The sequence below is a fragment of the Theropithecus gelada genome, chromosome 20 (assembly GCF_003255815.1).
Source record: "Theropithecus gelada isolate Dixy chromosome 20, Tgel_1.0, whole genome shotgun sequence".
Classification (NCBI taxonomy): Eukaryota; Metazoa; Chordata; class Mammalia; order Primates; family Cercopithecidae; genus Theropithecus; species Theropithecus gelada.
The window spans coordinates 50,775,910-50,799,873 of NC_037688.1; the positions used below are offsets into that span (position 1 = coordinate 50,775,910).

Sequence of the window (23,964 nt, forward strand, 5' to 3'; positions counted from 1 at the left end):
GTTTCATTTGGCTGATTTTACATAGAAGTTCCTGTTCCTCGTAGCCCGGTGGCCCAAGGCCCATCCACACACAAACACACATGGGTGCCTGTGCCCAGCAGGCAAGGGGAGTTGAGGGCAGCCTTTTGACTTGGGATTGTGACTGGCAGGGGGCGCCATTCTGGACCTGGTGAGGTCGCCACTGAATGTCTCCGTTCCCAAGGCAGAATCGTAGATCAAGTCCCTGGTCGTCCATTCCGGCTTTGGACTGCCTGCTCTTAGGTGTGAGGCCAGGTGGTCTTGGCCCCCATGACCCACACAGGACTCCCCAGAGAAAAGCCTTTTGGCCACTGCCCTTACTCATCGGGATGAAGGGAGTGGACGGTGAATCAGAGCAACTGGGGGATCCTGAGCTGGCGGGAGTGGGACTCTGGAGGCAGCTGTGCTGCCAGGGTTCCAAATGCCCCTTAAGAAGGATTTTGCAAGAACCAAACTCATCCAAATCCTTGGAACAAAGGTTTTTCCTCCCATGCAATTCAGACCAAGTTCCCACACCTTGCTAAGATGTGATGTTTCAAAAACCAGAAACCTCATCGGGCTCCCGTCAGTGACCCAGGGGACCCATGGGCCTGCCTGTTCCCAATCCCAATGTGGTGGCCTTGCCCAGGGCACAGGACAGCAAACTTGAAGGGCTGAGCCATAGCGAGCTGTGCAGTTCTTTGCACGGGACCTTAGTCCCAAGCCACCTACCTCGGCAGGGAGGAGTCCAGCCCACCTACTGCTCTCAGGCTCCCCAAAAGCTCCAGGACTGCTGACTGACTGGGGCCAGTCTCCCCTTGCAGTGCTGGGTGAGACCGGGCCCCTGAGACAAGTGCCTGGGGGCTCCCCCCAGGGCCCTGGAATGGGGGCTGCGGGGTGGGCCTGGGGAGAGCTATTCTGAGACCCCCCAAGGGCCCAGGAGGCTGATGTGTCGGCGTCATCCCTGTCCCAGCTGTGCTCACAGTACAGGCTCCTGAGAGCATTTGTAGTTTGCACAGAGGATAAGCAAGGAGGGCCCCTGAGCTGCCTTCTGGAGCAAACAGGCTCTGGGGGTGGCCAAGTCCCACCAGGACACGGGATGGGCAGCCCAGGACATGGCCCAGAGCCTGCCTCCCTGAGCTGCATTTCCTCAGGGAAGCGGGGCTGCCCCTGAGGAGCTGAGGCTAGGTCCTTAGGAAGGACAGAGGCCTGGGAGCCAAGCTGTGGGGCCCGGCTGGGAGCGGCTCATTTATTGAGCAGACATTTGCCAGGCAGTGCCCTCTGTGCCCCTCATGGGGCTCACAACACCCCCTGAGGTCGCTGGATGCAGCCCGTCTCACAGATGGGGAATGGAGTTGCAGGGCAGCCCATTACGTGTCCATGGCCCCTGGTCCACGCCCAGCCGACTCTGCCTTGGGGCCTCACTGAAGGGTAGCTGCTACCCTGAAGGGGCCACTGTGGGGCCATTCCTCAGGGCCAGGGTCTGCAGGTGGCATGCCCCAGCCAGGCCTCGAATCATCTGTGGGACTTGAGGGTCACCTCCACCGGAAAGTGGTCGCTGATGGCGAGAGCCTGGGGAAAGAGAAAGAGCCTCAGGGGAAAAGTGGACCCCAGCCACCGGGATGGGCCCACTGGGTGTCCACAAGCCACTGACTGCCTCTGCAGGAAGGGGCGGTGAGGCCTAGGTGTCCACCCTTGCTGCTGCCTGCGGTGGGGCAGGGGCCAGGGCAGAGGGTGTCACCATTGGCCCTTTGAGGGAAAGGCAAGGTACCCTGCCTGCCCGGAGCTCCACATGGGGTGGGCCAGGCTCTCAGGGTCCTTGGAAATGATCCCTGGTGCAAGGAGGGGAGCTGAGGTGGCCCCCCCTTGGGTGCTGGCCCCTCCCTGCTGCCTGCGTGCGCCCGGGCGATGGGGACCCAGGACCAGCGCCGCCCCACGGCCCACTCGCCTGAGTCTGGTCCAGGCCGAATTCCTCCTGGAAGTCGTGCACAGTGGCCGACTGGGGCTTCAGGCTTCGGCGCAGGCGGGCGCCGCAGGCCACGATGCGGTCGTAGGCGCAATCTGAGTTACCCACCGTGGTGTCGGCGCTGTCAGGGATGAGCCACTTGAAGACCTCACTGCTTCTCAGGCGGATGGCAGCCCAGTCCTGCGCCCGCACATAGCTGCAGTCGGCGTTGAAGTCCCCCAGGAACAGCATGTCCTGCGGGCGCCGCGGAGCCGAGTCTGAGCCGCCCCAGGAGCCGTCGAGGTCCCGCCCTCATGACCCAGACCTCCGGGGCGCGCCTGCAGGGACCCCGGGACCGAGGGGTGGGCTTACGTCGGTGCCCCACTTGTCGATCACGTCCAGGTACACGTCGTAGAGCGCGTCGATCTCCGCCACGGCTTGATGCGGCGCCGCGTGCAGCGGGATCAGCACCAGCTTCTGCGCTGCTGCGGGAAGGGGTCGGGCGTCAGGTCCCGGCGGAAGGGGAGGGGCGGGCCGGCGGCAGGGGAGGGGCGGGACCCGCTCACCTGAGCCGGGGGCCGAGAACTTGACCACGAAGGGCTCGCGGCTGAAGACGTCCTCGGGGTCCGGGTACTGGTATGTGTCCACGACAGACACCGCGTCCTTCCTAGGAGATGGGGGGGACGCGCTGAGCCTCCCACCTGCGGCCCCGCGCGCCCCTCACTGCGGTCCGCCCCTCACCTGTACACGAACAGGTACATCTCCTTATACTGGTCCCGGCCCAGGGGCTGGCTGCTCACAAAGCTGTACTCGTGCTCGGACACCCTGCAGAGACAGGGGCCCGCTCAGGGTCAGGGCGCCACGCCGGGGCGAGATCCTGGTCGGGGGTCGAGACGAGGGGCCCTGCCCACCACACCTGTTGATCTGCTCCATGAGCGTGGACACGGCGCTGAGGTCTGGGTCTCGCACCTCCTGCACCAGCGCGAGGTCATAACCCGCCAGGATCTGGGGAGGAGTCGCGGGTGCGGGGTCAGCGCGGTCAGCACCCCCAAACGCCGCCCCACCCCGCCCCGGCCGGGGCCCCACCTTCGCGATGATGCTGCCGCAAGCCGGGTCCGACACTTTGCTGTCGCCGAAGCTCTGGATGTTGAAGGCTCCGATGCGAAGCGCCGTGGCCCTGGCGGCTTCCAGCGCCCAGAGCGCGGCCAGCAGGGCCCGGGGCCCGCTCATTGCGCGGAGCGAGGGGCTGGGAGGGACAGAAGCGGCCGCCTACGCAGACCTGTTGTCAGACCCACCGACCCACCCCTCTCCTCCGCGGCCGCCCCGTGACGGCCAGTGCGACGCAGAATCCGCCCCTGCGCTCTGCGGGCTCCCAGGGCACTGCTGGGCTCTCAGGGACCGCTGCCTTCTCACTGCGCGGGAAGCTGCAGCCGGAATAGAGGGTCCGACCCATCCAGCCCCAGCACAGCCAGCGGAGAGACTCACCTTGGATGTGGGTGCGGAGGCCCGAGGCTCAGGGGTTCTAGGGAAATGGGGATCCCGGGTCCAGGCTGCGGGCGTGTCCGACACAGGACTGCACTGACTCCCTCCAGCAGCAGCTCTGGCACCAGGACAGGGGCTGGTATTTGAGGTCCTGGTCCAGGGAGGGGCCGGGCTGCGCTGGGTCCCGCCCCCTCGAGCGAGCTGGGTGCCTGAACTCTTGGCTTTCATTCCCGTGGAGACCCCCAAGGTAAGGGGTGGGAGACCTGCCTGAGCCCCTTCTGGTGCCCCAGGCCTGTCTCAAAACCGTCCCAGAAGCCCCTGCCAGCCCCCTAGGATGGAGGTAGACGGTCAGCCACATCCCGGTGAGGCTGTTCTTGTCCCCACCCCTAGAAACTAGGTCACCTAGACTCTCTCCCTGAGCAGAATCCCTTCAGGGAAAGGAAGGCAGCACAGGAAGGCCCAGCCACACTCCTTGCCCAGCATCTCCTGCTGCTCCACCTGCTCACCCTGTGGTGGAGGCCGAGGCTCCCAGATCTCCCTGTCCCCGTCCCTGGTCCTCCCACCTACCCACAGGCCTCAGGCAGTGCAGCTGGGGACACAGCTCCAGCTGGGCAGGGCAGGAGGCTGTTGGTCAACATGCCAATGACACCCACGCGCCACCAAGGCGCCGCCAGGGCTGGTGGGAGCCCCTGGGCAGGGCGGCCAGGCACGTGAGTCTAGGGGTGGCCTGGGAGGCAGGTGCTGCTGCCGGGACCTGGGCAAAGGTGGTGGCACCATCCATGGAGGCTGCCACTGCCGCAACATCACAAGCTGCAGGTTCTCATGTTTTATTGGAAAGCAACAAGAAACTCTTATGTACACTGCCCATCTTGGGGCGCCTCCATTCTGTGCCTTCTTCTCTGCCAGGCAGGCGTGGGCAGGGCGCTCAGGTCCTCTGCCCTGTCCCTGCCCGGCCAGGACCCCGAAGACCTCATGCTAGACGATGACCGTCTGCACCTCCAGCTGGCCCTCTGGCGAGGAGATGACCAGCTCGCCTGCATGCTCCAGGATCTCGATGTCCTCTGATGACACCATGGTCACAGTGGCCTGTTCAGTGCCACTCGCCCCTGCCCGGGTGGCAAGCACAGTGCCCTCGCTGATGGCTGAGGCCAGTGTCATGGCCACCTGTTCTGTCAGGCTCTCGGGGGTTGCGATGGTGATGGTGTCGGCAGCAGCCGCCTCTGGGCCCAGCGCTGTCTCCTCATCCATGGTGACATTCTGCACAATGATCTGGTGGCCGGCGCTGGCCTGGTGCACAATCTGCTGCACCACCTTCATGATGTGGCTGTCCACCTGCGGGGCCACGGCTCAGCGAAAGCGGCTGCGCCAGGGAGCCTCCCTGCCCCCGCCCGCCCCACCCCTCACCTCCGTCTGGGTGCCCTCGATGATCTCCGTGGCCTCACTGGTCTCCGCATCATCCGCAGTGGCCTGGGCAGATGGGCAGAAGGATAGAGGTCAGCTTTGGTTGCCCCTGGGTCCCATCCTGGCCTCAGGGCCCCACACCCACCTCAATGATATACTCCTGGGTGTCGGCTACCACGGACGAGAACTCCACCAACACCGTGTGCGGGTCCTCCGCGAGGACGGTGGTGGCTGCCGCGGGGCTCTCCTCGGACACCAGCAACTCCTCCACCTCCAGCAGGCAGCCCCCTGCGGGTGGGGACTCAGTCAGGGCTTGGCGAGCCCCAGCCCCCTCCCCTCCTCCTCCCGCCTCCACGGGCCCAGACCTTTGGTGCGCAGGTGCCGGTTCAGCGTGCCGTGCTCAGCAAAGCCACGGCCGCACTTGTAGCACTTGAATGGCTTCTCGCCTGTGTGGTGTCGCACGTGCCGCACCAGCGAGCCCTTCTCTCGGAAGCCACGGCTGCAGAACTGGCACACATGCGGCTTCTCCTCCAGATGTGTCCGGAAGTGCACCTGCTGTGCGTTCTGTGGAGACACCTGTCAGTGCCAGCCTGGCCTGGGCCACAACAGACTACAGCTCTCCCCTCCCACTTCTGGCCCAAGGGAGGGGCTGGGTCAAAACTGAGCACGGTGGAGGCAGGGAAGGGGGTGCACCGGGGCCAGGGCCAGGGAGCAGGATGGGGGGTCAGGTGCCAGGGTCCTGGGGCCAGAGGCCTACCTTAGTCTTGTAGCGCTTGCCACACTCGGGACAAGGGTATGGCCGCTCGTCTGAGTGGACGCGCCGGTGGCCGCGCACATGGGCGATGGTCTTGTAGAGCTTCCCGCAGTCGCCACAGCGGAAGCGGCGCTCACGCACGTGCACCTCCTGGTGCTTCTTGAGCAGGTAGGCCTTGGGGAAGGCCTTGCCACACTGCACACAGGCGAACGGCCTCGGCCCTGCAGCCACACACATCAGGCCAGGCCCATCACCGGCAGGCCCTCCAGGCCACCTGCCACCTGCCCACAGCTCCCCTGGCTCCCTGCTGTCTATGGACCCACCCTGGACACCCAGAGGCACCCCGGTCACCTATAGCCCATCCACTGCTGTGGGCCACACACCCACCCATCACCCACCGGTGTGGCCCCTCTTGTGGGCCTCCAGGGTGGCTGCTGTCGGGAAGGTCTCACTGCACTGAGGACATGGGTGGGTCCTGGGCACCGCTGAGGCCTCGCTGGCCACCTGCTGGGGAACCACAGGAAGGCCTCCAGCACCTGGGGCAGGCTGTGCCCTGGCAGTGCCAGGAACACAACCATGGGCCCCACCCTGGCAGGCTCCCTCGTGGCCCCAGGGAAGGCAGTAAACAGATCAATGGACAAAGTCACTGCAGAAAGCCACTTCAGGGAGTGCAAAGGCCAGCATGGGGACAGCCCCCGGGATCCAGCCCTGAGAGGAGCCTGCAGGTGATGCTGGCACCTACTGTCTCTAGCGGCTGCACTTCCAGTACCGGCAGCTGCGGGGCTGCCTCTGCCAGGGGCTGGGGACTGGACCCAGCAGCAGGGGCTGGCTCCAGGGCACCCTCCTCTCCAGCAGTGCGCTCAAGGACGATGCCGGAGTTCTGCATGGCCTGGTGCAGCAGGTTCTCTCGGCTGCCCTCACTGGAGCAGGGGAGCTCCTGGGAGACGGGGGGCTGCAGGGGAGGCAGAGAGAGGAGGCTGGCCAGGCAGCCTGGCATCCAGCACCCACCCCATGGGGCAGACCCATGCCAGGAGCCTTGTGCAAACCCTCAGACCCCCATGGTGCTCCCACCGGCCCTGCTCTTCCAGCCCTCGCCTGCCTGGCCCAGACCCCTGGAGCCAGTGCTCAGAACAAAGACTGGCACCGAGCAGGCAGAAGACAGAGCGGCCCTCCAGGGCTCCCCGTCGCCCACACCTCCGGGGCCAGGGTTTTCATGCCCAGGGGCAGCTCCTGCATCTGGACGTGGACTTCGTGGATGACGGTGCCCTTGGCATCTGTCACCAGGTGAATCACAGGTGAAGTCTCTATGGGCTCGCCTGTCACCGATGATGTGACTGTCCCCAAGGTGGCAGCTCCAGCTCCAGACCCTTCAAAGTAGAGTGAGGGAGTGAAGCTCCCTCACACACCCCAGTGGTGGCTGGGTCCACAGCCAGTCCCCGGGACCAGGCAGCTGCCCGCATCATGCTGACCTGCAGGTGCATCCTCTTTGCTGACAACCACATCCTTGCTCACACTGAAGCGGATTTTCTCCGTGCAGGGGGTGAGAGACTTGAGGTGCCGGGTCAGTGCGCCCGACTCCCGGAAGCTCTTCCCACACTTGGAGCACTTGTAGGGGCGCTCGTCTGCAGAGACAACCTAGTCAGCCCCAGGCAGCCCCAGCAGGCTGGCGACAAGGTGACAAGGTGAAGACAGGCAGGGGACCCTGCCTCATCCCCCAAAGCTGGGGAATGCGAGGCTGGGGCACCCCAGGGCCAGCCATCGGGGTGCTACAGGGCTCCAGCCCAAGGTGCAGCCAGCTCACCCGTATGCCGCCGGTGGTGCCGGATGAGTGAGCCCTTGGTGCGGAAGGAGGCCCCACAGAGCTTGCACTCGTGGTCCTTGCGGCTGCTGTGAGTGACCATGTGGGCCTTGAGGATGCTGCCCTGTGGGGGAGGGCGTAGCAGCTCAGGGCCCTCCTAGGGGAACAGGAGGGGCCCTGCCGCCCACACACTGGCTCCCCACACACCGGCTCACCGTCTTGAAGGTCTTGTGGCACAGTGCACACACATAGCGGCCATCCTTGTTCACCAGTAGCTTCACCTGGGCCGGCTCGCCCTCCCCTGCGAGCCCCAGTCCCTGCTGGTGGGGGCTGCCTGGGGCCTCGGCCATCTCACTGTCCCCCGGCTCCGCCTCAGCACCCACGATGACCTCTTTGATGTGCCCACCACCTAGGAGAGGCATCTCGGCCTAAGCCCCAAGACCTGCCCCTACCCAGAGACCGCCGGCTCCAGGGGAGGGGAACTGCTGCTCCAAGCCACATCCTGGACCCAACCTGCACTGAGCCCTCAACACACAGGCCCGAGCAGCAGCCAAGGCCCCATTCAACTCTCCAGGTCAGAGTGAGCAGTGGAGAGACATCTCCGGACTCTGTCAGGCTGCCCAGAGATGCTCTAGGGCCCCCAAATGTGTCCACAGGGAGACCCACCATGGAACATGGCCCATCCCCAAAGCCAGCAGGACATGCGAATCCTGGTGACAAGGTCCCTGGGTGAAGAGACAGCCGCCTGTCCTGTTCGCTGCCACGGCTCCTGCCACTGCTCCCACCAACATAGGGAGGCTATGCGTCCGGGGCCACTCCTCCATTAGAGGAGATGGGCCAGGCCGCTGTAGTGGGACAGGCAGGCTTGGCCTGGGAGAGTGAATGCTCTCCAGACACCCGGGACAGCCTGAGGCGAGGAAGCCGGGCTTTTGCACTTCTGGAGGGTGCTGGGAAAAATCTGACAATGTGCAAAGCTAGGCTGTAAACACACTTCACGTTTTCTGCTCATAAAGATGACACGTGGGAAACAGCTGTGAAGCTCCTTCTTAGAAACCACCTCAGTCCGGCTGGCGTCTTGTTTTGACAAGCTGTTCTCTTGAAACACAACAAAAGCGCCGTGACTCAGAAACAATTAAGAGCCTCTCCTGCCCGAGCCCTGGCTTAGACGCTCGACGCCCCAGGAGTGATCTTCCAAAGGACAGAGGCCCCTCATGGGGAGGACCTGGGGGAACATGGCTGCTGCCAGGCCACAGAGGAGACACAAACGTTTTCCGCGGAAGAGGCAGGAGGGCCTGGAGGTGGGCTCCAACTGCGCATACAGCTGACCGCACTCCTGCACCCGCAAAGACCGGACCCGGCACTGTCCCGGCCCTTGGCCACCAGCAGGCAGGACCCTGTGCCATCTCCACTGGAGGCCAACAGGAGAGCTAGCAGCCCTGGACTCAGCCCACCAGGCCTGCTGACTGGCCAAGGGCACACTCAGGGTGCCCAGGATGCCCGCAAAGGGGAAAATCCCAGGGGTACCAGAGGGGCAGGGGTGCCGAGAGGGGTCCCTGAAGCACAGGGAAGGGTGCTGAGCCCAAGGCTGGGGGCTGCTAGAGGTTAGGTGGGTGGAAAGGGGCCTGGGTGGCCAGAGACCCAGCCCAGAGACCCCGCCAGAACCTAGGGAGTTCATGCTCCCAGATGACGCCACCATCCAAACGCCAGGTCAAGGCCAGAGCCCGCCCCACCTCCCACATGAACATTCCGAGCTCTGAGTGGCACTGATGAGTGTCTTGGTCGCAGGAATGCCAGGGAAAGGCAGCACGGAGGTGAGACAGGTGCCCCGGCTGCCTCCTGGAGAGCGGCCTGCTCACTAGTGCCCTTCCCATGCCTGGGGCTGGCCTCTGCCACGGCTCCCCCACCCCCTCTTCCTGCCGCAGCAGGTACCAAGGGCTGCCAAAGGCCAGGTTCCGCCTGGTGCCCAAACCTACTTCCTGTCCAGCTGCCCACTCCCTGCCTGCCTCGGCCCCGGTCCAGCAGGCTCCCCAGGCAGCAGCCATGCTCCACCCCAACCTCCCACAGCATTAGGCCCAGACAGCTCCTTCCCTCACGTGTGCACACCCAGCCAGTCGCCCCTGCCGCACCCCCAACCCCAGCAGCCCCTGGCTCCCTCAACCTGCCCAGGCCCTGGCTGCCTCTGAATGTCCCCCCTGCACACACATCTGTCCCCGATGAGTGAGAGCTTGCCCATCCAGACCTCACAACAGCCCCTCCCACAGCACATCAGGGAGACGCCTTCACTTAAAAAGTAGCCATCAAAGAGGGCTGGCATTGCACGCTCATAAAAGCCCCATGAGGACCAGAGCAGCAGTCACCACCCCCACACCAGAGTGAGCACCGGGGAGGGCAGGCCATCACAGCAGCAAGTCCGAGCTCAGCTGGAGAGGCGGCAGAGCCCGTCCACCCTGCACCCGCCCTCCAGAGCCGCAGCTGGGCGAGCGGGCCATCCTGGTGGGTGCCTGGTGGATGCTGCTGCCTACGGGCAGGGAGCAGGAACCAGGGGGTGGCAGGAAGTGGGGAAAATTCTGGGAGGGACAGGGCAGAGACCACCCGGGAAAGCTGGGGGAGAGCACAGCCCGAAGACCCCCTGGTGCCTGGGTGTGCCCCCCAGACACTACGGACACCTGAGGAAGGCCCAGTGCCCAACGCTCCCTCCTCCTGCAGGCTGTGCCCTCGGAAAGCTCCCACGAGGCCGTGGCCCCTCCCAGCCAGGCCCTGGTCTCAGGAGAGATGAGCACACCGGCAGCAGAGGCCCCATCCTCTGGCCCCGACCACGAAGGTCTGTCAGGCCAGTGATCCATGGCAGTCGGCTTACCAACAAGGTCAGGTGCGTGGCTGATGTCTGCTGCCAGGGAGGCTGCCTCCACTACAATGTGGGCCACAGTGATGGGCTCCTCTGGGCCTGGGGCTGCCGGCACCACCTGCCAAAGGGGGCAGAAAACAGAGGGGACTCGTCTGTATGCGCTAGAGTTAGTTCTCAGAGAGGCCTGGGCTCTGCCAGTGTAAAGCTGTGAAGGTGTGGCCTGTGATGCTCAGGCCTGGGTCCATGTCCTTGGGACGGCTGGGGTGGGGGCTCTCCTCTTCCCCAACAGGACCACAGGTCCCAGACCAGCCCCTTCACCCATGGCCAGGGTCAGCGCCGTCACTCTCACGCCTCTGGCCACATGGGCTGGACCTGGAGCACAGGGCACCTGCAGGGAGGGACCAGCAACTCTGGCAGGAAGCTGAGCCAGCCTGCAGGAACAACAGTGCAGTCCCAGCCCATCATTTCCAGCAGAGCGGTCTGAGGAGAGGGCCCTGGAGGTGTGAACCAGAGGCCTTCTTGGAGGAGGGGGCACTTCTGGGAGGGGCAGGTAAAGAGCACAGGCTCGAGTGGGGTGAACAGGGTCCAGCGTCGTCTGGGCCATGCCCCGCTGGTGGTCAGAGACCACTGACCACTCTCTGAGCCTGCTCTCCTGACTGTGCAATGCAGACAAGTGCCCACCGCGGCGTGTGCGGGTTCACAGGCCTGTGCGCTCAGCCCAAGCCGGGCATGGGGCTCAGCAAAGGTGGCCGTTTGATGATGAGATGGTGGGACCCCCAGGGCCACACTGCACTTGTGAAGTCCCTAGGGACTGTGTGCACAGGACAGAAGATAAGCCAGAGACAGAAGCTGCCATGGCACCCAGAGCCAAAGGAGACCCTCGGGCTCCAAGAAAGAAGAGATCCCAGCCCCTAACAGCACGAGCTTCAGCCAGAGGCTGCCAAGAAGGCTGTGCCACCGCAGGCCCTCCAGGACACCCCAGAGCACCACAGGCTCACACACCCAGACCCTCCCACACCGCAGCCAGATGCCTGCCCTCTGCCCGCCCACGTGGGCCCCGGAACCGGCTGCACAGGTCCATCCTGGAGTGCGGCCACCCCCCCGCCTGTCAGGTGAACCCGGGAGGGGATGGGAGGGTGGGTGGCGGCTCACCTCCTGGCCCAGCAACGCTGTGGTGGCAGGAGTGGCAGGCAGGGCCTCCTGAGGGGCCCGCTGGCAGGCCTTCTGAATCTTGTGCTGAACAAAATCCTCCAAGGCGGTGAACTCCGCCTGGCAGCGGCCGCATCTGTGCACATCGTCCTCATCTGCAACAAGCCTGCTGTCAGCAGGGCCTGGGAAGGTGGAGGCTGGGCAGCCAGGGCCCCGTCTGGCTTTTCCTCCAGCCCTAGAACAGATTCGCCCAGGAGGCCGTCAGAAGCAAAGCTACTTCCCTAGGCTACTGAGAACACACTCAGGCCCAAAACAAGGTCACCCCAGGGTACAGCTCTCACCCTCTGCAGGTCTGCAGGGGCCAGACCCACCCTCAGGAGGTCAGCACCCAGCAGAGGGTGGCCCTGACAGCATGCTTAGGCTGCAGGGATCTGCTAAGGCTGCCATGCCCAAAACCCTCACCTCAGTGGTGACAGGCCCAGAGAGGGGCTAGAGGCAGAGGGATTCCTCCATGCTCGGCTGGGGACAGTAAAGGACCAGGATTTAAGACTGTTGGGGCCGGGCATGGTGGCTCCCACTTGTAATCTTAGCACCTTAAGGGGCCGAGGTGGGAGGACAGCTTGAGCCCAGGAGTTCAAGACCAGCCTGGTCAACATAGGAAGACCCATCTCTACAAAAAAAAAAAAAAAAAAAGGAAAATGTTTTTAAAGCATTGTTAAAACATTTAGGCCAGGCGTGGTGGTTCACACCTATAATCCCAACACTTTGGGAGGCCGAGGCAGGTGGATCACCTGAGGTCAGGAGTTCGAGACCAGCCTGACCAACATGGTGAAACCTCATCTCTACTAAAAACACAAAATTAGGCTCACGTCAGTAATCCCCAGTAATCCCAGCACTTTGGGAGGCTGAGGCGGGAGGATCATGAGGTCAGGAGATCGAGACCATCCTGGCTAACACAGTGAAACCCCATCTCTATTAAAAATATAAAAAAAATGGCCGGGGCCGGGCGCGGTGGCTCAAGCCTGTAATCCCAGCACTTTGGGAGGCCGAGACGGGCGGATCACGAGGTCAGGAGATCGAGACCATCCTGGCTAACACGGTGAAACCCCGTCTCTACTAAAAAATACAAAAAANTCCTCCGGCCCCCCAGCTCTTCCAGACCAACCCCCAGTGTGTGTGCACTGGGCCTGGGCAGAGGTATTTGGCTTCTGCAGCTGCAGCCCTGGGGACTCCAGGTGTCCACCCCCTACAAGGCCTCCTTCAGGATCGCTGGCCCAGGGTCTGAGCTGGGGGCCTCAGCAGCTGCTGTGCACTGGCCCCAGGGTCCTGGGCAGTGGACTTCCAGTCCAGTGGAGTCCCTCCTGCCAGCTGCTGCTCAGGTATCCCCAGGGCACAGGCAGCAGGAGGAGCTGGGTGCAAGTAGGGCATCCTGCAGGAGGAGGAGTGTGGATGGGGCCCCCAGGAAGAGAAGGAGGCAGGCGCGCCGGAGAAAGTGGGAGGCCAGGCGGGGAGGGGAGCCTTGAGTGAGCAGAGGAAACGGGCTTGCGCTGGCAACCTTTAAAATTAGGAGAGTTCGGCCGGGCGCGGTGGCTCACGCCTGTAATCCCAGCACTTTGGGAGGCCGAGGCGGGCGGATCACAAGGTCAGGAGATCGAGACCACGGTGAAACCTCGTCTCTACTAAAAATACAAAAAAAATTAGCCGGGCGCGGTTGTGGGCGCCTGTAGTCCCAGCTACTCGGGAGGCTGAGGCAGGAGAATGGCGTGAACCCGGGAGGCGGAGCTTGCAGTGAGCCGAGATCGCGCCACTGCACTCCAGCCTGGGCGACAGAGCGAGACTCCATCTCAAAAAAAAAAAAAAAAAAAAAAAATATATATATATAAAAAAATTAGCCGGGCGCGGTGGCTCAAGCCTGTAATCCCAGCACTTTGGGAGGCCGAGACGGGCGGATCACAAGGTCAGGAGATCGAGACCATCCTGGCTAACCCGGTGAAACCCCGTCTCTACTAAAAAATACAAAAAACTAGCCGGGCGAAGTGGCGGGCGCCTGTAGTCCCAGCTACTCGGGAGGCTGAGGCAGGAGAATGGCGTGAACCCAGGAGGCGGAGCTTGCAGTGAGCTGAGATCTGGCCACTGCACTCCAGCCTGGGTGACAGAGCCAGACTCCGTCTCAAAAAAAAAAAAAAAAAAAAAAAAAAAAAAAAATTAGCCAGGTGTGCTGGTGGGCGCCTGTAGTCCCAGCTACTGGGGAGGCTGAGGCAGGAGGAGAATGGCGTGAACCCAGGAGGCGGAGTTTGCAGTGAGCTGAGATCACGGCACTGCACTCCAGTCTGGGCAATACAGTGAGACTCTGTTTCAAAAAAAAAAAAATTAGCCAGGCTTGGTGGCACATGCCTGTAATCCCAGCTACTTGGGAGGCTGAGGCAGGAGAATCACCTCAACCCAGCAGGCGAAGGTTGCAGTGAGCCAAGACCGCCCCATTGCACTCCAGCCGGGGTGACACCGCGAGACTCTGTCTCAAAAAACAAAACCAAAATACAAACAGTTAGCCAAGTGTGGAAGTGTGGTGGCATATGCACCTGTAGTCCCAGCTACTCAGGAGGAATGCTTGAGCCCAGGGGTTGAGGCTGCAGTAAGCCATGACTGCACCACTGCACTTCAGCCAGGGCAACAGGGTAAGACCCTGTCTTAAAAAAAACAAAAACAAAACAAACTAACAAAAGCTGTGGGAGTCTAAGCGCACCCTGGGGCATGTGAGTGGCCATCTCCTCATCTGCGAAATGGGCTGATGCCCACTGGCTCTGCCTGAGAGGCAAACGCAGGGACCACTCTGCTCACTGTTTGGAACTTGACTTGTTCCCAAGGTTGAGCCCGTCACCATCGCTGTGCCGGACCCCAGTCCTGCAGAAGACACCACCCCCTTACTGTGTGCCAAGAACCTCACTGGGGACGTCACCAAATCTTGCCAGCACCCTGCGGAAATGGAGAGAACTATTCCCATCCTAGGAAAATGACCTGAAGTTCAAGGTCACCCAACGGCTGAGTGTCAGGGACAGTGCCTGTTTACACAAAGGGATAGGAGCTGTTCCTTCTGCTTCCATAATAGCTTGCCAGCTCTGACCATTCACGTTCAGTCCCTCGTCAAGATCAAACCCAGGCGTGATGCCCGAAGGAGCTGGGCAAATGTTTACTGTTGAATTCGAGGGCAGAGAAAGGGCCAAACCACAGCCATGACTCCCCTGCAGAGGGCCACTCAACAGAGAGTTGTCCCCTCCTGATGGCTCCCAGTTACAAACCAAGCTTTGAGGTGTGCACCACCCACTTCCCCTTCCCACCCCACTCCCGTGTCTCACTTGGCTCCAGGGCATTGCCACTGAAGAACCCCCTACCCTAGAAGGGGACACACCCAGCCCATTTCACACTAAACAAGGCTGCAAGCAGGCCCAGCAAGGCCCAGCAACCTCTAAAGGGACCCCTCGCCGTGACGGCACTGCCCTTCTCCAAGCTGAACGAGAAGGGGCAAGGAAAAAAGGCAGAGACTATGAATCCTATGGGGACAAAGACAAGACCACCCTCAACCTAATCATTAACCACCTCCCTTCCTGTCTGACCCAATCTGCATTCTTTTTTTTTTTTTTTTTTTTTTTTGAGGCAGAATCTCACTCTGTTGCCCAGGCTGGAGTGCAGTGACGCGAGCTCGGCTCACTGCAAGCTCCACCTCCTGGGTTCACGCCATTCTCCTGCCTCAGCCTCCCCAGTAGCTGGAACTACAGGCGCCCGCCACCACGGCAGCTAATTTTTTGTATTTTTAGTAGAGACGGGGTTTCACCGTGTTAGCCAGGATGGTCTCGATCTCCTGACCTCGGGATCCGCCCACCTCAGCCTCCCAAAGTGCTGGGATTACAGGCATGAGCCATGGTGCCCAACCTTTTTTTTTTCTAAACAGATCAAGAGCCGGGCGTGGTGGTTCACGCCTGTAATCCCAGCACTTTGGGAGGCTGAGGCAGGCAGATCACCTGAGGTCGGGAGTTCGAGACCAGCCTGGCCACCATGGAGAAACCCCATCTCTACTAAAAATGCAAAATTAGCCAGATGTGATGGCATGTGCCTGTAATCCCAGCTACTCGGGAGGCTGAGGCAGGAGAATAGCTTGAACCCAGGAGGCGGAGGTTGCGGTGAGCCGAGATCGCAGCACTGCACTCCACCCTGGGCAACAAGAGAGAAACGCTGTCTCAAAAACAAAAAAGAAAATAGAAACGAGGTCTTACTATGTTGCCCAGGCTGGTCTGGAACTCCTCGGGCTCAAGTGATCCTCCCACCTCAGCCTCCCAAAGTGTTGGGGTTACAGGTATGAGCCACAGTGCCCAGCCATCTGCAGCCTCATGGGACAAGCTCAGAGGGTACAGACCCAAGCTTCACCTCCAAAAGCTCTCAGTGCCCCCAGGAATGGGCCCTTAGTGCATCCCCAGCACTGCTCTCAGTACATGACACACAGTCTTTTTTCTTTTTTTGAGACAGAGTCTTGCTCTGTCACCCAGGCTAGAGAGCAGTGGCGCGATCTCGACTTGCAACCTCCGTCTCCTGGGCTCAAGCAGTTCTCCTACCTCAGCCTCCCAAGTAGCTGGGATTACAAACGCGCGCCACCACGCCTGGCTAATTTTTGTATTTTTAGTAGAGATGGGGTTTCATCATGTTGGCCAAGCTGGTCTCGAACTCCTGACCTCAGGTGATCCACCCATCTTGGCCTCCCAAAGTGCTGGGATTACAGGTGTGAGCCACCGCGCCAGGTCACAATCTCTATTTTAATTTTCATGATGCTTTCGTGAGGCAGCAGAGCCCGGAAGTTAAAGGCCTTCACAGTGCGGAGATCCAATCCAACCCTTGCTACTTACTACCTGGGTGACCCCGGTCACTTTCTTTTTTTTTTTTTTGAGACGGAGTCTCACTTTGTCGGCCGGGCTAGAGTGCAGTGGCCGGGTCTCAGCTCACTGCAAGCTCCAGCTCCCGGGTTCATGCCATTCTCCCGCCTCAGCCTCCTGACTACAGGCGCCCGCCACCACACGCGGCTAATTTTGTTTTTTCTGTATTTTTAGTAGAGACGGGTTTCACCGTCTTAGCCAGGATGGTCTCCATCTCCTGACCTCGTGATCCGCCCGTCTCGGCCTCCCAAAGTGCTGGGATTACGGGCGTGAGCCACCGCGCCCGGCCCACCCGGTCACTTTCACATCTCCAACCTTCCATTTTCCTCATCCCCAAAAAGAAAATAACAATAACGTCCACCTGTCAGGATTGGTTTGAGAATGAAAAATCCTAACGCAGGATAAGGGCTTGTCACATTACTGGCAGAAGCCGCCGCCCCATTCTGTAGTGGAAATAGAGGTTCCCAGAGGTGCAGTCACCTGCCCAGGATCAAAGAGCTAGAAAGTGGCAAGTGTGGGACGGGACGGTGCCACAGGCTGGCTGCAGTGCACCAGTCCTCTTGCACTAGGCTCTGCTGCCTCCCTACGGACAGGCCCAGAGCCCAGATCCTGGAGAAACCGAGGCCCCGCTCTCTTGGAACCACCAACAGGGCCCTAGAGGCCCATCAGGTGAAGGGGGAAGGGGCCCAGAGGAGGCGAAGGCCAGACTCAGGCAACGGAGGCAGAGAGGGGCCGGGAGGCCGGCCCGAGGGGCAGGGTCGGCGGTGGCCGCGTCTGCGAATGTCTACACAGGGCGCCCGGGGGCTCAGCAACCCGCGAGCACTTGTGGGCGCACACCGGAGCGAGGGGGGTGACGGGCGCCCCGCAGGAGAGGCCCGTGAGGGTCGCAGCAAACCTGGGGGTCTCGTGGAGGGCTGTGAGGGCCCCGCGAGATCGGCGAGATGTCTGGGTCTGGGAGGGTCGGTCGTGCCCGCAGCTCGGGCCATCCAGGCCCCCACCCCGGCCGCACCCTCCGGGTCGACCCGGTTACCTTCCTCGCTGAAGGGCGCCGGGAGGCCGAGGAAGCCGCTGGGGGCCAAGGCCGCCGCCACCGCCGCAACCGCACCCTCGCCCGCTTCTCGCCCGGCTTCGGCCGGGGCTTCTGCCGTATGAGCGGCCGTCACCCGCACTGCCATCGCGCCCTCCATGTCGCAACGCGCCGCAGGAAGATGGCGGATTTACGACCATGTCGTCATAACAACGGGCCGCGCCGAGGCCGGCGTGAGGGAACGGAGAGAGGAGGGCGGGGCGGAACCGGAGCGGATTGACGGACATGCGGGGAGCGGGGCCTGGATAGCGGTGTGGCCCTAAAGGACAGAGGCGGGGCCGGGCCCGCTGAGAGCGAAGATGGGGCGGGACTGTGAGGAGGGCGTGGTTACGGTGGAGCAGATTGACAGGCAGGCGGCGGGGCGGCAGAAGAATCTGTGTTCGAGGCTGCATTGGGATTTGAGAGCCAGAGAACGCGAGGGGCGAGCGGACTGACGGGTGCGAGGCAGCCGCGCCCCAGAGCTTCCGGACCTAAGGACAGGTCGCCCCGCCCGCGGCTGCTGCTGGGAAACCGCCACAGCTCCAGCCAGGGGTATGGTGCTCGCTGCCCACTGACGGCCTCCAGTGTTAGAGACTCCCAGGATGATTACCCGGGTCACGGGAGAAGAACACCGGTCGGGGATGGCTCGTGGGTAGCTTTGCGAAGCTGTTTTATTCTTTTATATACTTTTTAAATTGTTTAAAATTTATTTGTATTATATATTTTAAATACAGACGGGGTCTCGCTGTGTTCACTAGGCTGGTCTCAAACTCCCAGCCTCAAACCATTTTCCCATTTCGGCCTCCCAAAGTGCTAGTATGACAGGCATGAGCCGCGACTTCCGGCCACACTGAATTTTTGGTTTTGGGGATGAGAGTTGGTTTTGGTTTTTGTTTGTTTGTTTGGGGTGTTTGTTTTTGAGACAGAGTCTCACTCTGTCGCCAGGCTGGAGTGCAGTGGCTCGATCTCACTGCAACCTCTGCCTCCCGGGTTTAAGTGATTCTCCTGCCTCAGCCTCCCGAGTAGCTGGGACTACAGGCGCACACCACTACACCCAGCTAATCTTTGTATTTTTAGTAGAGACAGGGTTTCGCCATGTTGACCTGGATGGTCTGGAGCTGTTGACCTCATGATCCTCCCGCCTCGGCCTCCCAAAATGCTGAGATTATAAGCGTGAGCCACTGCGCCCAGCCTGTTTTTGTTTTTTGAGATGGAGTCTTGCTCTGTCAGGCAGGCTAGAGTGTGGTGGTGCGATCTTGGCTCACTGCAACCTCCGCCTCCCGGGTTCAACCGAGTCTCCTGCCTCAGCCTCCTGAGTAGCTGGAACTACAGGCACCTGCCACCACACCCAGATAATTTTTTGTATTTTTAGGAGAGACAGAGTTTCACCATGTTGGCCAGGCTGGTCTTGAACTCCTGACCTCAGATGATCCGTCCATCTTGGCCTCCCAAAGTGCTGGGATTACAGGCGTGAGCCACCAAGCCTGGCCAGATTTTGTTTTTTTTGAGACAGCACCTTGCTCTGTCACCCAGGCTGGAGTGCAGTGCCGTGATCTCTGCACTCCACCTCAGTCACCCAAGTAGGTGGGACTACAGGTGCCCGCCACTAGCTAATTTTTGTGTATTTTGTAGAGATGGGTTTTTGCCATGTTGCCTAGGCAGGTCTAGAACTTCTGAGCTCAGGCAACCCGCCCGCCTCAGCCCCCTTACATACTTTTTTAAACTTGTGGGTCAGACACAGTGGCTCACTCCTGTGATCCCAGCACTTTGGGAGGCTGAGGTGGATCACCTGAGGTCAGGAGTTCAAGACCAGCCAGGCCAACATGGCAAAATTACGTCTCTACTAAAAATACAAAAATTATCTGGGTGTGGTGACACACGCGTGTAATCCCAGCTACTCAGGAGGCTGAAGCAGGAGAATTCTTTGAACCCAGGAGGCAGAGGTTTCAGTGAGCTGAGATCTTGCCACTGTACTCCGGCCTGGGCAACAGAACAAGATTCCGTCTCAAAAAAAAAAAAAAATTGTGGTAAATACACATAAAATGTACTATTAGCGACAATCACAGTGTTGTGCAACCATCACAGCTATGTGGATCCAGAACCTTTTTAGCACCCTGAAAGGGAACCTATACCTTTTAAGCAGTGACTGCCCATCCGCCCCTCCCTGCCAGCCCTGGGTAGACACCAGTCTGCCATCTGCCTCCACAACCAATTGACCTATTGTGAACACATGTGACTACAATATGTGACTTTTTTTGTTTGTTTTTTGAGAAGGAGTCTCGCTCTCTTGCCCAGGCTGGAGTGCAGTGGCGCGATCTCAGCTCACTGCAAGCTCCGCCTCCGGGGCTCACACCATTCTCCTGCCTCAGCCTCTCAAGTAGCTGGGACTACAGGCGCCCGCCACCACGCCCGGCTAATTTTTTTGCATTTTTAGTAGAGATGGGGTTTCACCGTGTTAGCCAGGATAGTCTCGATCTCCTGACCTCGTGATCCACCCACCTCGGCCTCCCAAAGTGCTGGGATTGCAGGCGTGAGCCACCACGCTCGGCGCTGTTTGTTTGTTTTGAGACAGGGTTTCACTCTGCCACCCAGGCTGGAGTGCATTGGTGTGACCCTAGCTCACTGCAGCCTCCACCTCCAGGCTCAGGTAAGGTCATCAGCAGTGAGGTTGGGGTAACAATGGGCCCGCTTTCTGCGAGCAGGTTGCAGAGGTTTTGAGCAGAGGGATCACTGCAAGGTTTTGAGCAGAGGGAATGATAGTGGGTGTTTCAGAAACGTCCCTCTAACTGCTGCGAAGAAAAAGGGACTTTAGGCTGGGCACAGTGGCCCACACCTGTAATCCTAACACTTTGGGAGGCCGAGACGGGCAGATCACCTGAGGTCAGGAGTTCAAGATGAGTCTGACCAACATGGTGAAATCCCGTCTATAAAAATACAAAAATTAGCCGGGCGTGGTGGCGGGTGCCCGTAGTCCCAGCTACTTGGGAGGGTGAGACAGGAGAATCGCTTGAACCCAGAAAGCGGAGGTTGCAGTGAGCTGAGATCTCACCACTGCACTCCAGCCTGGGCAACAGGGCAAGACTCTGTCTCAAAAAAAAAAAAAGAAAAGAAAGAAAAAGGTATTTTAGGGCCCAAGCAGAAGCAGGAGAGGGCTCAGAAAGCCCCTGAGAGCCAGGATGGGTGGTCTCTGAGTAGGGCAAACAAAAGGAAGAGCAGGTTGGAGCTTTTGGAGCTTGAGGGTTCTGGGGAGCTGCTGGGGAGGAGGACCAGGAGACAGGTGGGTGAGGTGAAGCCAGGGAGTAGGTGAGCGCAGAGCCCCAAAACACCTCCATTCATGGTGTGCTGAGGAGTAACTGAGAAGCCAGTATCCAAGGGAATCAGGGGTATGGATGGGATGTTTGTCCCCTCTAAACCCGTGCTGAAACTTTATCCCCAAAATGTAACAGCATTAAGAGGTGAGGCCTTTAAGAGGCAAAGGGGGCTGGGAGCAGTGGCTCACGCCTGTAATCCCAGCATTCTGGGAGGCCGAGGCAGACAGATCATCTGAGGTCAGAAGTTTGAGACCAGCCTGGCCCACACAGCAGAAATCCCCATCTCTATTAAAAATAGAAAAGTTAGCCAGCTGTGGTAGCACACACCTATAATCCCAGCTACTAGGGAGGCTGAGGCAGGAGAATTGCTTGAACCTGGTGAGGTGGAGATTGCAGTGAGCTGAGATGGCACCACTGCCACCCAGCTTGGCTAACAAAGTGAGACCCTGTCTCAAAAAGAAAAGGGCATCCTGACCAGGTGACCTCAGGCCCTGCTTTGGCTGGAGCCCAGGCCCCTGGAAGGCAGAGAGGCCAGGCACAGGCAGCAAGAATAGAGCCTCCCTTTCTCCAGATGGCGTCCCTTCCCATGCAGGCCTCAGCCTGGCTCAACAGAATTATGCCTGTGGACATTCCACAGCCAGACCCAAACAGGAACCACAAAATCCTTTTTTTTTTTTTTTTTTTTTTTTTTGAGATGGAGGCTTGCTCTGTCACCCAGGCTAGAGTGCAGTGGTGCAACCTTGGCTTACTGCAACCTCCATCTCCTGGGTTCAAGCAAGTCTGCCTCAGCCTCCCAAGCACGTGCCACCACGCCCAGCTAATTTTTGTATTTTTAATTGAGACAGGGTTTCAGCATATTGGCCCAGCTGGTCTCTAACTCTTGACCTTAAGATCCGCCCACCTCAGCTTCCCAAAGTGCTGGGATTACAGGTGTGAGCCACTGCGTCCGGCCTCCAAAATCCTTTATTTAGCCAATCCCATGTTGAAGAATATTTAAATTACCTTTTTTTTTTTTTTTTTGGTCACTTGCATCCTTTTTCAACATCCCTCTTTTTAGCTTAACTCATTAGAAGCAATACCTCTGTGAGGCCGGGCGCGGTGGCTCACACCTGTAACCCCAGCAATGGGAGGCCGAGGCGGGCGGATCACAAGGTCAGGAGATCAAGACCATCCTGACTAACATGGTGAAACCCCGTATCTACTAAAAAATACAAAAAATTAGCTGGGCATGGTGGCGGGCGCCTGTAGTCCCAGCTACTCGGGAGGCTGAGGCAGGAGAATGGCGTGAACCCGGGAGGCGGAGCTTGCAGTGAGCCGAGATCACGCCACTGCACTCCAGCCTGGGTGACAGAGTGAGATTCCGTCTCAAAAAAAAAAAAAAAGAAGCAATACATCTGTGAAAACACTGATTCAATGGCTACATATACATATTATATATATATATATTTGTTTTATATATATGTATTTACTTATATATATGTTTTATATATATTTGTTTTATATATATATTTGTTTTATATATATATATATATTTATTTATTTATTTATTTTTGGGAGAGAATTTCGCTGTTGTTACCCAGGCAGTGGCGCAATCTCTGCTCACCACAACCTCTGCCTCCCGGGTTCAAGTGATTCTCCTGCCTCTCAGCCTCCCGAGTAGCTGGGATTACAGGCATGCACCACCACACCCAGCTAATTTTGTATTTTTAGTAGAGATGGGGTTTCTCCATGTTAGTAAGGCTGGTCTCAAACTCCTGACCTCAGGTGATCCACCTGCCTCAGTGACCCAAAGTGCTGGGATTACAGGCGTGAGCTACCGTGCCCAGTGAGCTACTTATATTTTCTATTGCAATGTAAATTGATTCAACTCTGTTAACGTGAAATAGTGTCTGTTTCTGTGCCACTGAAAGTCATCCCCAGGTCAGCTTGCAGTACACAATGCTTACCTGGGGAGACAGTGGAGTCATCCCCTCACAGATAGAGACTGAATGCCTCCTGTGTGGGGCGCACCCAAAGGGGTCCTCTACCCCCAGATGCAGGGCCACATCACCTTGTTCCCAAAGTCAGTCCTCTCCTCTCAAGCGCACTTTCCCTCCCAGCCTCCGCCAGGACCTTCTCCACAAGTGACCATGCCTCCCCTCTCACCTGCAGACATACAAGCACATTCTGAGGATGTTAAGCCGACCAGATGGGGCAGAGCTCAGCTTTGGGGTCGACTGAGTTTAATCCCAACTCAACCTTGTCCAGCCGGCGACTCTCCGTGGCTCAGTTTGGCCATCTATAAATGGAGATATGAATAATCCCTGCCTCTCAGGCCTGTCCTGTGACTCTAAGGAGGTAATGAAGGTAAGGAGCAGTGGTGCCGCAGCCTAGATGCTCACAGAGTGCCCAGTAAGCCAAGGCAGCCGGGCGAGTGTGGAAGAAGACGGCCCGTGGCTGGGCATCATCAACAGTCCCCATTCCAGCCGTTGTCTCAAATCAGCTACCTCTTGCCCTGTAGTAAATGCAGAGTGTGATTGTTGTCAAATCCAGTTCTGCTCAAGGTCAAGGTCATCTTTTTGTTTTGTTTTTTTTGAGACGGAGTCTCGCTCTGTTGCCCAGGCTGGAGTGCAATGGAGCAATCTCGGCTTACTGCAAGCTCTGCCTCCCGGGTTCACACCATTCTGCTACCTCAGCCTCCCGAGTAGCTGGGACTATAGGCCCCCACCACCACGCCCAGCTAATTTTTTTGTATTTTTAGTAGAGACGGGGTTTCACTGTGTTAGCCAAGATGGTCTGGATCTCCTGACCTCATGATCCACCCCCTCGGCCTCCCAAAGTGCTGGGGTTACAGGTGTGAGCCACCGCGCCCAGCCTTTTTTTTTTTTTTTTTTTTTTGATATGGACTCTTGCTCTGTTGCCCGGGCTGGAGTGCAGTGGTGCAATCTCAGCTCACTGCAGCCTCCGCCTCCCAGGTGCAAGCAATTCTCCTGCCTCAGCCTCTCAAGTAGCTAATATTACAGTCATGTGCCATCACATTTGGCTAATTTTTGTTCTTTTGGTAGAGACAGGGTTTCACCATACTGGCCAGGCTGGTCTCCAACTCCTGACCTCAGGTGATCTGCCTGCCTCGGCCTCCGAAAGGGCTGGGATTATAGGCATGAGCCACAGCACCCAGCCAGAAGGATGAATTTCACAAACATTATGTTAAATCACAGAAGCAAGAGCCAGAAGCACATACCGTATAATCCCAGGTATAAAGCAGCCCAGAGGCTTGGTCGTGACTCTGTGGTGATAGGAGTCAGAAAAGTAGTCGGC

General features: G+C 59.2%; 2 protein-coding genes across 5 annotated transcripts; both read right to left on the reverse strand.

The window, feature by feature from the left end:
* Nucleotides 1–1,219: 1,219 nt before the first annotated feature.
* Nucleotides 1,220–4,275, reverse strand: DNASE1L2 (deoxyribonuclease 1 like 2). 2 transcript variants are annotated; one of them, XM_025370591.1, is made up of 7 exons: nucleotides 3,029–4,275; nucleotides 2,859–2,947; nucleotides 2,684–2,767; nucleotides 2,509–2,609; nucleotides 2,315–2,424; nucleotides 1,946–2,197; nucleotides 1,220–1,569 (listed from the first exon to the last, which is right to left on the reverse strand). In XM_025370591.1, the coding sequence occupies exons 1-7, from the start codon at nucleotides 3,170–3,172 to the stop codon at nucleotides 1,513–1,515; spliced, it is 837 nt and encodes a 278-aa protein (XP_025226376.1). In that variant the 5' UTR covers nucleotides 3,173–4,275; the 3' UTR covers nucleotides 1,220–1,512. The 2 variants fall into 2 exon arrangements, with proteins under 2 accessions (XP_025226376.1, XP_025226375.1); XM_025370590.1 differs by having other exon boundaries at nucleotides 2,315–2,609.
* E4F1 (E4F transcription factor 1) lies at nucleotides 4,236–17,603 on the reverse strand. 3 transcript variants are annotated; one of them, XM_025370588.1, is made up of 14 exons: nucleotides 17,321–17,603; nucleotides 11,375–11,526; nucleotides 10,235–10,340; nucleotides 7,593–7,786; nucleotides 7,381–7,501; nucleotides 7,049–7,201; nucleotides 6,774–6,946; nucleotides 6,322–6,531; nucleotides 5,978–6,086; nucleotides 5,583–5,800; nucleotides 5,191–5,389; nucleotides 5,023–5,113; nucleotides 4,829–4,891; nucleotides 4,236–4,756 (listed from the first exon to the last, which is right to left on the reverse strand). In XM_025370588.1, the coding sequence occupies exons 1-14, from the start codon at nucleotides 17,475–17,477 to the stop codon at nucleotides 4,738–4,740; spliced, it is 1,965 nt and encodes a 654-aa protein (XP_025226373.1). In that variant the 5' UTR covers nucleotides 17,478–17,603; the 3' UTR covers nucleotides 4,236–4,737. The 3 variants fall into 3 exon arrangements, with proteins under 3 accessions (XP_025226373.1, XP_025226372.1, XP_025226374.1); XM_025370587.1 differs by having other exon boundaries at nucleotides 4,971–5,113; XM_025370589.1 differs by lacking the exons at nucleotides 5,583–5,800; nucleotides 5,978–6,086 and having other exon boundaries at nucleotides 4,971–5,113; nucleotides 5,191–5,332; nucleotides 6,469–6,531.
* Between the last annotated feature and the right edge of the window lie 6,361 nt (nucleotides 17,604–23,964).

Bases quoted from the DNA above. Each gene is read 5' to 3' on its own strand.
- DNASE1L2 (XM_025370590.1), bottom strand. From the start codon at position 3,172: ATGAGCGGGCCCCGGGCCCTGCTGGCCGCGCTCTGGGCGCTGGAAGCC. The intron at 2,610-2,683 runs GTGAGGGGCGGA...CCCATCTCCTAG, and splicing joins ATGTACCTGTTCGTGTACAG to GAAGGACGCGGTGTCTGTCG. The intron at 1,570-1,945 runs GCGAGTGGGCCG...CTCTTTCCCCAG, and splicing joins TCGGCCTGGACCAGACTCAG to GCTCTCGCCATCAGCGACCA.
- E4F1 (XM_025370587.1), bottom strand. From the start codon at position 17,477: ATGGAGGGCGCGATGGCAGTGCGGGTGACGGCCGCTCATACGGCAGAA. The intron at 7,502-7,592 runs GTGAGCCGGTGT...CCTCCCCCACAG, and splicing joins GCCACAAGACCTTCAAGACG to GGCAGCATCCTCAAGGCCCA. The intron at 6,947-7,048 runs GTCAGCATGATG...TCTACTTTGAAG, and splicing joins CAAAGAGGATGCACCTGCAG to GGTCTGGAGCTGGAGCTGCC.